Here is a 15,991-nt window from a genome sequence, read left to right on the forward strand (position 1 = left end):
AACCACAGTTGTATCGCAGAGTATATTACTGCTGGGCATGTGCTAGTAAATGGTCCTGCTAAATGTTATTTTTCTTTAGACTCTAATCGGTATTGGGGTGATGTGGCCACATTCTGTGGTTTCTCTTTTAATTAAAAACAAAACAAAACAAAACAAAACAAAAACTTTCAAAAGCCGGCCTTTACAAAGAGTGCCCGTACTGTTTTCAGTGGTACCAGGAAGGCTTTAGTTCTTCTCACACTCACATTACCAACGTCAAACGTTATCTTTCTTTCTTCACAGTAAGAGTGCAGAGAGCAGAATTTTGCCCTCCTCCTCACTCTCACCCCGACAGTTCATTGCTGCAGGATCATCTTCTTCTCTGTCTCACGGGACAGGTGAGCAGCTGTTTTCCATCTTCTCTGGGAAGAGCTGTCCTGACTATGGAAACTCAAGCTCCAAGTGTTTTCTTGCTGAATTAGTCATCTATGGTTGGAGGGCTGGAGAGAGGAGAGGAGATCCAGTGACAATGGGTTCTAAAATCACCCCATCCAATGGTCTTATAGCAGAAGGGAGGGTTAGGGTTAGGAGCCAGAGTTCCAGAAAGAAAAGGAGTAAGGAAGGTGGGGGAGAGATAACAGGTGGGGAATTTGCACTTGATGGTGGTGGCCAGTGGGGTACAATGTTTTGAGATTTGCCCCTCCGTTTTTGAAATAAACCTTAAGAATCCACTTCAGGCCAGCACACTCTCTACTCTCAGGAGCAGGGTAGTACAGAGGTGGTGAGGCAGGCCAAGGATTGGTAGTATAATGCCAGATATTCTTTTCTTATGGGTTTAATTGCATTCAATAATTAGAGATAAGACTTCAAATCCAAATGCAAATAATAGTAATTAAGGAGTGAGAGGGAGAGTGTGTACCTTTGGTGCCATACTTAGGAGCAGCAGGAGAATTTAGATGCACTGAAATAAAATCATTTACCTAACAGTACCTAGAACATATTTGGTGCTCAAGACGAGTTTGTCGGATATAAGTAAATTAAAGATTTGCCTTATTTATTTATCTAAAAATGTGTGAAGCAAATGGATGCTACGTTTGAAGTAAAATAGGTGATGGTCTATGGTTTGCAACTTCAAAGGGGCATTGCTTTTGTAGATTTGTTTTTCCATTTATAAATTAAATGTAATTATTGTAGAAAAGTAAGAAAAACAAGCATAAATTTAAAAAAATTCCCCAAACACCCCAGGGGTAACCTTTATTAACATTTTCATGTATACCCTTCTAAAATTTTTCCCATGCAAATCTATACATCTAATATCTATAGGTATGTGTGTATTTTACAAAATGGAATCAAACCATGTAACTGTTCTATAAACTACATTTTCATTTAATGCTATGGTTTAAATGTTCTTCCATGTCAAGAAATGTAATCTAAATTAAAGAGCATTGGCTTTTGGAGTTAGACCGATTTGTTTTAATTCCGTTTCTGCCACTTATTAGATTGTTGAGTTTGAGCAAATCTCATTATTTTTCTGAGCTTCGATTTTCTCATCTGCAGATGAAAATGGGAATAATATAATAGTTCTCAGAATCCTTGTGAAAACTAAATGAGATAACAAATATAATTAGCTCATATGTGCTTCATAAAGAATAGCTATTTTTAAAATATATATATAATTTATTATATGAATTTAGTTTGTTGCTTTTAACAGTGCTGCATTGACCATCATTGTACAAACATTTTACAAGTTTGTCATATTTTTTCCTTAAGATAAATTTTCTGTTGTGGAATTGCTTGGTTAAGGAAGTGTGCTCATTTTGGTGTTTTGAAAGTACTATATTTAAAAATGCCTTCCAGAAAAGCTGGGCCAGTCTCTAGCTCCACCAGTAATATATGAGAATGCTATTTCCCTATACCAAGTCCAATTCTGTATATATTTTTCATTTTTGCCTATCTGATAAGTGAAAAGTAGTATTTTGTTTTACTTTGTATTTTTTTAAATATGTTTAATGACTTTGGATTTCTTTTTTTGTAAATTTCCTAGTCTTGCCTTTGTCTTTTCCTTATTGATTTGTAAGAGCTTCTTACCTATTAAAATACTTAACTCTTTGCTATATGAAGACTATATAAAACTTTGCAAATAAAGTTTTCTGGCTTGTTTGCCATGTAGTTTTATATTTTTTGGTTTATGAAGTTAAGTTTATTTTTCCCTTTCTAGTTTTTTTCTTTGGGGTCATGTTTAAGAAGACCTCTGTTATCACTTACGATTATACAAATATTCCCCACTTATATTTTCTTTTAGTACTTTTCAGTATGTGTGTATTTCATTTTTTCTTACATAGAGTTAAGTGCACAAAGTTAAGTGTGCAGCTTGATGAATTTTTACACACATATACATCTATGTATACATTGCCCAGATCAAAATATAGAATATTTCCAACATTCCAGCAGGTTCCCTCATGTCCCTCCCCAGTGACTACCCCTCCCAAAGTTAAGTACTGTCCTGATCTCTGTTTCCATAGCTTAGTTTTTCTGGTTTTGGAACATCACACAATATGATTCTTATTCTGGCTTCTTTTAGTCTACATTATGTCTGAGATTAAACCATATTCTTACACATAGCAGTATATAGTTATTTTTCATTGCTCTGGTATATTCCATTGTATGATTATACCACAAACTATCAACTCTGATGTTGATTGACACTGGACTGTTTGTAGCTTGGAACTATTTAGAACTTTCTTGTACATGTCTTTTGGTGGACCTAAGTGCTCATTTCTCTTGGGATAGACCAGTGTGGGATTCCTGGATCATAGGATAGGCTCATGTTTGGCTTTAGTAAATACTGCCAGACAGATGTCCAAAATGGTAGTACCAATTTGCACTCTCACCAGCTATATATAAAAGAATTCAAGTTGCACCACATATTGCCTCTTACTGTTGGCTTCGGGTGTATTGGTTAGAGCCTTGACATGTGAATTTGAGGAGGACATAATTATTTAGTCCATTACAGTCATAGATGTGAGGGCTTATTTCTAGATTCTCAATTCTATTCCATTAGTCTATCTATCTGTCTTTATGCCAGTAACACACTGTTTTGATTCCTATTGTTTTATAGTAAATTCTGAAATCAGGAAGTGTGAGTTATCCAACTTTGTTCTTTTTCAATATTGTTTTGAATTGCTAGGGCCCCTTGAAGTTGTATATGAATTTTAAGATTGGCTTTTCCTTTTCTGCAAAGAGCTTATTGGAATTTTGATAGAGAATGCATTGAATTTGTAGATTGCAATGGGTTAGTATTGCCGTTTTAAGAATACTAAGTCTTCTAATACATCAGCATGAGATGCTTGTCCATTTATTTATGTCTTCTTTAATTTCTTTCAGCAATCTTTTGTAGTTTTCAGTGTACAAGTCTTTCACCCTCTGCTTGGTTTAATTTATTCCTAGCTATTCAATTGGATGATATTGTAAATGAAATTGTTTACTTAATTTCATTTTTTGGGTTGTTCATTAGTAGTATATAGCAATACAGCTGATTTTTGTGGGTTGATCTTGTATCTTGCAACTTTCCTGAATTTGCTTATTATTTCTAATAGTTTTTTGTGAGTTTTAAAGGATTTTCTATGTATAAGATCATGTCATCTGTGAATAGGGATGGTTTTATTCTTTTTTTCCAATTTGAATGCATTTTATTTTTCTTGCCTAATACTCTTACTAGAATTTCCAGGACAATGGTGAGTAGAAGTGGTGAAAGTGAACATCCTTGTCTTATTCCTGATCATAAGGGGAAGGCTTTCATTACTGAGTATGATATGGGGTTTTCATCAAAGACCTTTATCAGATTATCCTTGTCTTTGAGTGTTTTTATCAAGAAAGGGTGTTGGATTTTTAAAATTGCCTTTTATGCAGCAATTGAGATGATTATGTGTTTTTTTCTCTTATTCTATTAATGTAGTGCATAGCATTGATTAATTTTTATATGGTGAACCACCCTAACAATCCTGGGATAAATCCTACTTGGTCATGGACTGTGATGCTTTTTTTATTTTTTAATTGAAGTATAGTTGATTTACAATGTTTCAGGTGTACAGCAAAGTGGTTCAGGTATACATATACATATATCTATCTATTCTTTTTCAGATTCTTTTCCATTATAGGTTATTACAAGATATTGAATATAGTTCCGTATGCTATAGTTCATTGCTGTTTATCCATTTTGTATATAGTAGGGTGTAGAGTGTGATGCGTTTAATATGCTTCTGGATTTAGTTACTAATATTTTCTTGAGGATTTTTGCATCTATATTCATAAGAGATATTAGTCTGTAGTTGTTTTTTTTTTTTTTTTTTTTCTTGTGTTGTCTTTGTCTGGCTTTGGTATCAGGGTAATGCTGGTGTATAGACTGAGTTAGAAAGTGTTCCCTTCTCTTATTCTTTGGAAGGGTGTGAGAAGGATTGGTGTTAATTTTTCTGTAAATGATTGGTAGAATTCATCAGTGAAGTAATCTATTTCTGGGTTTGTTCAGTTGTTGTTGTTGTTGTTTTTACTTTTGTCGATTCAGTCTCTTTATGTGTTATAGGTCACATAAAAAAATAGAGATTTTCTATGTTTTTTATTTTTTTGAGTTAGTTTTGGTAGTATGCGTGTTTCTAGGAATTTGTCCATTTCATCTGGGTTATCTAATTTTTTTGCTACACAGTTGTTCATAGTATTCTCTTACAATCCTTTTTATTTCCATAAAGTTGGTAGAAATGTCCCCACTTTCATTTATGACTTAAGTTATTTACTACTTCTCTATTTTTTGTAAGTCTAGCTGAAGTTTTGTCAATTTTGTTGATCTTTTCAAGGAACCAACCAACAAACCAACTTTTTGTTTTGTTGATTCTATTTTTCTATACTCTATTTCATTTATCTCTGATCAATTCTTTAGAATCGAATATCTTTTCATCTTCTAGCTTGGGTTTAGTTTTCTCTTCTCCTTATAGTTCTTTACGGTATAACGTTAGGTTATCAACTGAGATCTTCTTTTTTAAGGTAGGCATTTACAGCTATAGATGTCCTCTGGAGCTTTGCATTCCCTGTATCCCATAAGTTTTGGTATGTTGTGCTTTTATTTCCATCCATTTCAAGGTATAATCTCAAGGTATACGTTTCCCTTGTAACACTTTTTTTCATCCATTGGTTATTTAAAACTGCGGTTTAATTTCCAAATATTTGTGAATTTTCCAGTCTTCCTTCTGATATCTAGCTTCATTCCATGGTGGGTATCAAAGAAGATACTTTTTGGGATTTCAATCTTTTAAATTTATTAAGACCTGTGGCCTAACATAGGGTCTATCTTGGAGAATGTTCCATGAGAAGAATGTGTATCTGCTGTTTTGGGCGGAATGTTCTTTATATATCTGTTAGGTCTAGTTGGTTTATAGTGTTGTTCAAGTCCTGTATTTTCATACTGATCTTTTGTCTTGATATTCTATCCATTAGGCATCTTGTGTCAGTCCTTCAGGTAAAAGCCCTCAGACAAGTAAAAAAAAGACAAACATAATTCTTTGAGAACAAGGTGTGTTCTGCTCCCTCTGGAACCAGGGGCTATGGTCCCACACTGTGAACATGGGCTGCTATCTTCAAAACTGTTGCTGAGTTGAGAAGCTGGGAGCAAGGACAAGTAAAAATGCTGCAATACTTTCCTACTCTTTGTAAGTGCCTCTTTCTTGACTCAGCATTCATTAGGTTGCTGAAAACCTTTCTAGCGTCCTGACAAAGCTGACTGACAGTTTTTGCTTATTTTTTCATTGTTTCAGTGGAAGGACAGGCCCCCAGAGCTACCTACTCTGCCATGTTCATCACTCTCCACCCCTCCCCCCTTAAAGTTTTGAAAATGGAACATTGTATATCCACATCAGATTTCCAGTTTCTTTTTAAGAATGGGAAAATCTGCCAATACTGGGCTCACAGTTCCACATATCAACAATTGCCTGGTGAGTAGTAGTTTACCAGTTCAGGGAGGACATGCATTCTTCAGTTGCCCCACACTTTCCCTTCTGCCCCTTAATCATTTAAGTTACATGATTTGTTCCTCCATCCATTTTAATTTTCAATCTCTTTAGTATTACATAGTGACTAAGAGCTCAGGCCTTGAGCCAGACAAAACTGGATTTGAATGTTGTCTTAACCATTTAAATACTGTGTGTCCTTAGGTGAGTGGTGTGTCCTCTGTGATCTGTAGCATCTTCACTTGTAAAATGAAGATAAACACAACTACTCACTGGGGTTGTTGAGATGAGTAAATGACATAATATTGATAAAGAATTTAGGCCAGTGCCTAACATTCAGCAAGTAAATAATAGTGTTTATATGTTTTAATGTAAATTTCTTAAGGTCATCTTTTATGTCCTTTGGTAATGTTTGGATTTTATTTTTCTTATATGTTGAGTGTATTTGTTTAAAAAGTTATTCTTATGTAGTTTATGAGTTTTATTATTGCTGTGAATTGGATTTTTTTCTAATATATTTTCTAAATGGCTAATATGTAGGAAAGGTAATTTCTGTTTCTTTTATACAGCCATCTTTTTTGTTTTCTTATTAGACTGAACAGATTTTCAGATTAGTTTGATTTTTCGTAATAGACAGTGGTAAGGATAACTTTTCCTCTTCCTTTATAATATTTTTACCTCATTTGTTTCTTTTCTAATATTGAATAAGACTGCCAAACAATGTTTAATAATTATGAAGATTATAGATGTCTTCATTTTATTCCTGAATATAATGAGAATGTCCCATTAAATGCAGAGCTTAATTTTGGTTTCTGATATTTATAAGAATATATATATATATATATATATATATATAAAAGTTTCTTTCTATTTCTGTTTTATAAGAGATTTTAATTGGCTTTTGAATTTTATCAAATAATTTGTAGCATCTGTTGAAATAATCATATGATTTTCTCCATTAATTTATTCATGTGTTTATATCAAGAGATTTTTAAATGTTAAATCAGTTATCCATTCCTGAAATAAACCTTACTTGGTCATCCTATATTTTCCTTTAAAATGGACTTCTGGAGTAAGTTGCTAATATTTTATTTAAGGTGTTTATACTTTATTAATCAGTAAGATTGGTGTATTGTTACCTTTTCTTGTTTTATATTTGTTAAGTTTTGGTGTCAGGATTATGCTAGCTTTATAAAATAATTTAAGAAACTTACTGTCTTTTTCTGTACATTGTAATAGTTTTTATATGAACCATCTGTTCTTTAAGCTTTGTTAAAACTCACCTATAAAATCTCATGGTCTGGTCCTTGTAGGGTGCAGGGGTTATGGTTGTGGTGTGTAGACATCTTTTATAGAGTTTCCAATTTTTTCTATGGTTATTGGTCTACTTAGATTTTCTCCCTCTACTTGAAAAAATTTTGATAATTCGACTTTACTAGAAAAATATTTCATTTCCTCTCAAATTTAAAATTTATTGAGCATAAAGTATTTTCTTACAATATTATTTCAATCTTCTCTATATACACTTATATTTCCTTTTTAATTTCCAATACTGAGTCCTCTTTCTTTCTTGGTTACTCAGTTATACTCTAATTTTTTTTTCAATATTTCTTTAAACAGCCTTTTAAGAGAAACACCTCTTTTGTTTATTCTATTGTGAGTTGTTTCAGGGTGTTAAGGCTGTAATAATATAAACAGTGTACAGTTTTGTGCTCCTCTGACTTGTAATGTCTAACTCTGTGTGGACCGCCAAGACGACTAAATTTTGGGTGTGCATCCATGACATACAAAGGGGTCAGTAGGGAGCCATGTCGACCCTCTCGCATCCTTTCTCATTTATATTCTTTACCCTATATATGTATTACTTTGTGAGAAAACGAAAGTGAAAGCAACTCTAAACCTAGTTCAAGCTGTCATTCTTGCCTATCCCTAAGACCAGTTAAGAATCTGTGGTTTGGACTAGGGAAGACAGTTTTCTCTTGTTTTTGCTTGTTTTGTTCTTTTTGGTTGGTGTCTGGGAATTTATTGTTCTTTAAGCATGAGGCTGAGTTTTTAACATAATTATGTATTTCTAAAAATAGTTTTATTAAAATATATTTCACATACCATAAAATTCACTCATTTAATGTGTGGAATTCAGTGTTTTTTATATATTCACAGAGTTTTGCAACTGTCACCACAATCTAATTTTAGAATATTTTTAACTCTCTAAAAAGAAGTGCCATACACATTAGCAGTCATTCCCCATTCCTCGTCCTGCTCCTCCCCCACTTCATCCCAACCCCAGGCAACCACTAATCTATTTTCTGGGTCTATGGATTTGCCTGTTCTGGACATTTCACAGCAGTGCAATCATATGATCTATATCTGGATTCTTTCACTTAGCATAATGTTTTCAAGGTTTAGCAACAATGTAGCCTATATCAATACGTCATTTTCTTTTTAGTGCCAAATAATTTCCATTATTTGGATATACCACATTTTGTTAATCCATTTGTCAGTTGATGGAATTTAAGTTATTTCTACTTTTTGGCTATTATGAATAATGCTGTTATGAACATCTGTGTATAAGTTTTTGTGTGGATATATATTTTAATTTCTCTTTGGTATATACCTAGGAGTGGAATTGCTGGATCATATGATAACCCTCTCTGTAATATTTTGAGGAACCACCAGACTGTTTTCCAAAATGGCTGCACATTCCTACTAGTAGTGTATGTGGGTTCCAATTTATCCACATCCTTGTCAGCTCTTGTTATTATGTCTTTATTATTTTAGCCATATTCATAGCTGTGAAGTGGTATATCTTTGTGGTTTTGATTTGCATTTCCCTGATGGCTGATGATGTTGAGCATCTTTTTATGTGCTTATTGGCCATTTGTATGTCTTCTCTGGAGAAATGTCTATTCAGAGACTTTGGCCATTTTAAATTTAATAAAGAATTAAAAATTACTTGCATTTACTATTGAGCTGTAAGAATTCTTTATATATTCTAGATATAAATCCCTTATAAAATATATGATTTGCAAATATTTTCTCCCATGCTGTGTGTTGTTTTTTCACTTTCTTGATGGTATCCTTTGAAATACAAAAGTTTTAAATTTTAATGAAGTCCAATGTATTTTTTCTTTTGCAGCCTGTGCTTTTGGTGTCACATTTAAGAAACCACTATCTAATCCTAGATCACAAAGATTTAGACCTGTTGAAGAAAAGCAGTAAATGCTGTCTTCCAAGTGAAGAGACTCAATGTCCCTGTGATTGCCTAATCTGCTTGTAAAGTGCTTGTAACCTTTAACTCTTTTCTGATTATGCAGAGGAGCCAGAATTTACTAAGGAAGATTGGATGAGTGTATTACTGTTCTGATAGCTTGTTGAAATTCATGTAGATGACTTACTACAAGGAGTGATACAGGACAGAGGAAGGTCAGAGCTCCTGGATGGTGGCAGCTTTGACAGAGAAGTAGCACCCATCCTACTACCCTGATTTATGTTGGGACAACTACAGATGATCCCATACAAATCTAAATTGAGTTAGCTTTAAGTAATCCATTCTTTTTTAAAGGTTTGTGTGTGATTCAGTGGTCTAATAGAATGGGTCCCATCCTAATATTTGTACTGGAATCATGTATCCAAAGAGGACTTTCTAAAAGTAACTACTTTTTAAATTTTAAGATATGAGATTTATTTATTCTAATCTTCCTTTCTCCTTTTCCTCAGCTCTCTCAGGTAAGAAGAGGACATGTCCCTGGTGGGACTTTTGCTCTGGTGGGACTACTTTTCTAGTACTGGTGAGTGACTTGGCATTGATAAGGTTTTAATAGTCTTAGCAATTATTATCTCTGATGACCTAGCTGAGGGAAGGGCTTTTTATGATTCTGACCTTTTGTCACATTCTCCTACATATTAAAAAAGAGTCTCCCATTTTTCAATCCTGGGAATTTCAAAAAAAAAAATGTATTGAGCACTTGCTGTGTGTCAGGGAAGGTGGATACAATAGGAAACAAGACAGACACAGTTTTTAACCTCAAGAATCTCATATTCAAGAAGGCATCTCTGGTAAGAAAACAAGAAATTGTAATACTGTGCTAAGAGCTATGAAGGGAGAAGTACAAGCAGCTGTTGGTGCATGGAGGTGAGGCAATTAACCCAAAGCTGAGGGGTGAGGAGCAGTGACGTAAGAGTGGCATAATGTCTAGCCAGTTTGTTGTCGTAGGACCTTTGCAGAGCTGCAGTCTAGCTGCAGCTCCAACATCTACTAGCTTGTCACCTTGGACACATTTCTTAATCTTTACCCCCTCCAGTTTCTTCATACTTGAAATGGGGATAATAATAGTAGTCATCTCATTGGTTTTCTATGAAAATAAATGAGTCAATACATATAAATTGCTTAGCACAGTACCTCAGTAAACAATAAAAAAATGGTAACTCATTATTATTCTGAGAGCTGAAGGGTTATCAGGAGTTAAGAAGTAACTGAGTGGTTGGTGTCAGGAGAAGAATGTTGCAGGCACAGAGAAGAGCACATTGCATGCCTGGAAGCAGAACGGATCACGAAGAGTTTGAATAAGGAAATTCATTACGCTCCAGTACTGTGTATGAGGGGGTTGCAGAAAAATAGATGAGGCAGGAGAGGTGGGCAGGGGCCAGATCACAGAGATGTTTGGCCTTTATCTCAAGAGTGTACAGAGTCATGAAAGGGTTACTTGCAGGGTACTGACATGATCAGATTTGCATTTTAGGTCATTCTTGTTGTAACTGAAAAAAATGGATTGAAGGATAAGATTGGAGGTAGGGAGACTAATAAAATTCTGTTACAGAGGCTTCTATTTTTTAAATGGCCAAGTAAAGATGGCACTAAACTCTCCTCTCAGAAATCAATGCAAGGTAAGAAGAACAAAAGACAGAAATGCAAATGCAATCTTTGAAAAAAATTAGATGAAATCTATAACCCTGAACCATAATATATGAGGAAAAGCTACTGAGAGCAGCTGTGGTTAAATAAGAATATGAATAGATACAGAAGGATGTTGTATCTACATATGTCAGGCAAAATTGGCAGAGAAAAGTCTTCCAGAAAAGACACTATACCCTAAGGGGAAAACCCCACCAACATTTCCTTATTCTGAATAATGGGAATGTGCCATTATTGGAGTGAAGAGGAGAGTGAAAAGGAAATAGAAATATATAAATTTAATAGTTGCTGATATTATGGAGTAATAGATACTGTCCAATAAAATAGATGATTAATATAAGTTTACAGTTATCCCACAGATATACTTGTGAATGTGAAAAATAAAGTTTGTGAAGAGATATTCATTGCAACATCATTTGTAAAAAGCAAACGATTGGGAATAGTATAAATGTAATGTATATCTGTAGAGTACAGCTATTGTAAAGAATGAGCTCTATGTATACTTACATGCAATGATCTCCAAGATGTATTATTAAGGGGGAAGACAATATACAGAACAAAGTGAACAGAATCGGGAAAGAAAACCAACATATATACATATATGCTTGTATATGTATAAAATATCTCTGAAAGGAACACAAAACTTTGGTTAGCTTGGTTTCCTCTTATTAAGGGAATTGTGTCCCTGGGGGCCTGGGGTGGGAGGGAAATGTTTATTGTATACCTTTTGGAAATTTTTGAATTTTGTAACATTACTTTAAAAAATAACTTATTTTTCTTAAAAAGAGGGTATTTAAGTCACGTATGTAAGAGAGGATGGTAGCGAAATGGCAGTGGGGATGGAGAGAAGTAGATGGATTGGAGGTATTATCAGTTAGAATGATGGGTAGTGAGGAAGAAGGGGTCAAAGATGGCACCTAGGTTTCTACTAGCTTGGATAACTGGATAGGTGTGTCATTCCACAAGATGAGATACTCAGATTCCCTAAAGATCTGTCCACAGGCTTCATCCTTTATCTGTAGAATTCTGTTATTTCACACCTTTCTACCTTTCCACCACTTCAGTTTTCACCTCTTTGTGAACAATTTTTATATCTTTTACAAACTCTACATTACCTGGATCATCAGGCGCCAAATAGATGTTAATTCAAATACATACCCTTAACTAATTTTTGGACTAAAGAATCATAAAATTTAGATCTAAAATGGACCTTAGAAATTTATCATGGTCTCATCATTTCATTTTACCAATGAAAACCCTAAGGCACAGAGGCAATATGTGACTTAGATTTTTGTTAAAAATTTATATAAGTTGGAGCATGAATTTACGTATTTTTGATCTCCCTTCTCTTCCTGTATCTTTCTTTTTTATTTTACTGTAGTACAGTTGACATACAATATTATATTAGTTGCAGGTGTACAACATAGTGATTCAACATTTTTATACATTACAAATTGATCACCATAAGTCTATAACTACCTGTCACCATACAAATATATTGCAATATTATTGACTGTATTCCCTATGCTGTACATTATATCCCTGTGACTTACTTATTTTATAATTGCAAGTTTGTACCTCTTAATCTCTATCACCTATTTTGCCGAACCCCTCAACCCCTTCCCCTCTGGCAACCACAAGTTTGTTCTCTATGAATCTGTTTGTTTTGTTTTGGTTTTTAGATCCCATATATAAGTGAAATACAGTATTTGTCTTCATCTGTCTAACATATTTTTCTTAGAGTAAGACCTTCTATGTCCATCCATGTCACAAATGGCAAGATTTCATCCTTTTTTTAATGGTTATATTCCATTGTGTATGTACCACATCTTCTTTATCCATTCATTTATTAATGAACATTTAGGTTGCTTCCATATCTTGGCCATTGTAAATAATACTGCTATGAACATTGGGGTGTATGTGTCTTTTCGAATTAGCATTTTCATTTTCTTTGTATAAATATCCAGAAGTGGAATTGCTGGATTGTATGGTAGTTCTATTTTTTAGTTTTTTGAGGAACCTCCATACTGCTTTCCATAGTGGCTACACCAATTTACATTCCCACTGACAGTGTACAAGGGTTCCCTTTTCTTCACATCCTAACCAACACTTGTTTTTTGTTGTCTTTTTGATAATAGTCATTCTGACAAGTGTGAGGCAATACTTCAGTGTGGTTTTGATTTGCATTTCCCTGATAATTAGTGATGCTGAGTATCTTTTCATGTGTCTGCTAGCTATATGTACGTCTTCTCTGGAAAAATGCCTGTTCAGGTCCTCTGCCCAATTTTTAATTAGACTGTTCAGTTTTTTGATGTTGAGTTGTGTGAGTTCTTTTTATATTTTGGCTATTAACTCCTTATTGGATATATCATTTGAAAATATCTTCTCTTATTAATTTGTTTTTTGTTTTGTTGATGGTTTTCTTTTTTTTTTTTTTGTGGCCCACACACCCCATATATATATATATTTATTTAATTAATTGAAGTATAGTTGACTTACAATGTTGTGTTAGTTTCAGGTGTACAGTGCAGTAATTCAGTGATTCAGTGGTTCATATATATATATAATATATAATATATATTATATATAATATATATTTTAAAAATATATATATTCTTTTTCAGATTCTTTTCCCTTATAGCTTTTTACAAAATATAGAGTATAGCTCCCTGTGCTATACAGTAGATCCTTGTTGGTTATCTATTTTATATATAATAGTGTGTATATGTTAATTGTTAATGGTTTTCTTTGCTGTGCAAAAGCTTTTTAATTTGATGTAGTCCAGTTTGCTTATTTTTGCTTTGTTTCCCTTGCCTGAAGAGACAGATTCAAAAAAAATATTGCTAAGACTGATGTTAAAGAGCATACTGCGTGTTTTCTTCTAGGAGTTTTATGGTTTCAGGTCTTACATTTAAGTCTTTAATCCATTTTGAGTTTATTTTTGTATGTAGTGTAAGAAAGTGGCCCAGTTTCATTCTTTTGGATGTACAGTTTTCCCAACACAATTTATTGACGAGACTATCTTTTCCTCACTGTTTATTTTTGGCTCCTTTGTTGTAAATTAATTTCCCATATAAGTGTGGGTTTATTTCTTGACTCTCTTTTTGTTCCATTGATCTGTATCTGTTTTTGTGCCAGTACTGTACAATTTTGATTCCTATAGCTTTGTAGTATAGTTTGAAATCAGGAAGCATGATACCTTCAACTTTCTTCTTTCTTAAGATTGCTTTGGCAATTTGGGGTCTTTGTGTTTCCATACAAATTTTAGAATTATTTGTTCCAGTTCTGTGGAAAAATGCCATTGGTTTTTGATAGGGTTTGCACTTAATCTTTAGATTACTTTAGGTAGTATGGACATTTTAGCAATATTAATTTTTCCAATCCATGAGCATTGTATATCTTTCCATTCATTTCTGTTGTCTTCAGGTTCTTTCATCAGTGTCTTATAGTTTTCAGAGTCAGTTTGATATTGATGAACTCTTTTAGCTTTTGCTTGCCTGAGAAGTTCTTTCTCTCTCCTTCAATTCTAAATGATAATCTTGCTGGATAGAATATCCTAGGTTGCAGGGTTTTCCCTTTTAGCTCTTTGACTATATCACGCTGCTCCCTTCTGGCCTGCAGAGTTTCTGCAGAGAAATGAGCTGATAGCCTTATGGGGGTTCCCTTGTATATGACTTTTTGTTTTTCTCTTGCTGCCTTTAGAATTCTCTCTTTAACTTTGCCATTTTAATTATATGTCTTGATGTGGGTCTATTTGGGTTCATCTGTCTTGGGATCCTCTGTGCTTCCTGTATCTGGATATCTGTTTCTTTCTTCAGGTTTGGAATGCTTTTGGCCATAATTTCTTCAAATTTTCAATTCCCTTTTCTCTTTCTGGAACCCCTATAAAGTGAATGTTGGAACACTTGATGTTATCCTAGAGATCTTTTAAATTGCTTTCATTCTTCTTAATTAGTTTTTCTTTTTTGCTCTTCTGTTTGGGTGATTTTCATTATTCTGTCTTCCAGATCACTTATGCATTCTTCTGTATTATTTAGTCTGCTATTCATTCTTACTAGTGTGTTTTTTAAAATTTCTGATGTTGAATCATTTATTTTTGATTGGGTCATTTTTATATTTTCTAGATCCTTGTTCAAATGATCAGTGTTTAGATCAATTCTTTTCCCTATATCAGTTAACATTTTTATTACCAATGTTTTGAATTCTTTATCTGGCAAATTGTTTATTTCTGTTTCATTATCTGTCTTTTCAGGGATTATCTTTTGCTCTTTCAATTGAGAGTAGTTCCTCTGCCTTTTCATTTTACTTAACTTTCTCTGCTTCTATGAATTTAGGTGAAACTGTTACCTATTGTGGTCTTAAAGAGGTGTTCTTATGTGGGAGTGGCCCTATACAGACTGTGTGCCCAGTGCCTTCGGTGGGAGGGCTGGATTTGATGTGGACATCAGTCATGTCTTTCCTCAGTGTGTGCTGGCAGCTATCACCTTGGTAGGAAGTGGGGCTGGAGATGGAGAGGCTAGAACTGGCACTGGATGTGAGGCGGGACTTCCTCTCTTCACAGTGGCTGTCACCACCCTGTCAGGGACAGGGTCTGATCTCAATTTGCTGGAGCAGAAGCCCTGAGGGTCAGGCTTGAGCTAGCTCTATTCCCTTTAAGTGTGTATTTTTTCCTCTCCCTGCACTGGGGCCTTTGCCCCAGAGGAGGGAGGGGAGTGCTAAAGCAAATGGGGCTCATGGGCATACAGGGGTCCATGGCACTGCCTGTGGTTCCACTTAGACACCGCTTATTGGGAGTCTCTTCCCAAGTCCTGGCTGCCCCAGATCCAGTGCCGTAGGGCTGGAATGTTCACTGGGTTTGGGCTGGGGCAGGAAATTCAGCAGCCACAGGGCAGGTCTCTCTCTGCCCTGCCTGGGGGGCAAGACCCCTTTGCGTCTCACAGCTGATCATTGTTCCCAGCCTCTGCCATTCCTGACCTGTCATGGAACTGCTCTACAGGGGAGGCGAGGTCTGTGTGGTTTCTTTGCATGTATTAGGGGGTGAGCTGTGGCAGAGCAGCTGCTGTCAGAAGTCTGGGCTGCTTCTGGGGCACTGCTTGAGTAAGCGCCA

The 15,991-nt window shown here is 34.7% G+C and overlaps 1 protein-coding gene across 3 annotated transcripts in view; it reads left to right on the forward strand.

The window, feature by feature from the left end:
• Window positions 1–15,991, forward strand: part of IGSF11 (immunoglobulin superfamily member 11) — a 195,591-nt gene that overhangs the window by 708 nt on the left and 178,892 nt on the right. For 2 of the 3 annotated variants that reach the window (XM_068546708.1, XM_068546706.1), the window contains exons 2-3: window positions 283–377; window positions 9,690–9,760. In XM_068546708.1, the coding sequence (XP_068402809.1) occupies window positions 9,712–9,760 (49 nt within the window). In that variant the 5' untranslated portion in view covers window positions 283–377; window positions 9,690–9,711. Of the gene's footprint in view, window positions 1–282; window positions 378–5,879; window positions 5,958–9,689; window positions 9,761–15,991 lie in introns of those variants that run through there. The other variant, XM_068546707.1, reaches the window with a different exon arrangement.

Source organism: Eschrichtius robustus, chromosome 6 (assembly GCF_028021215.1).
Source record: "Eschrichtius robustus isolate mEscRob2 chromosome 6, mEscRob2.pri, whole genome shotgun sequence".
Classification (NCBI taxonomy): domain Eukaryota; kingdom Metazoa; phylum Chordata; class Mammalia; order Artiodactyla; family Eschrichtiidae; genus Eschrichtius; species Eschrichtius robustus.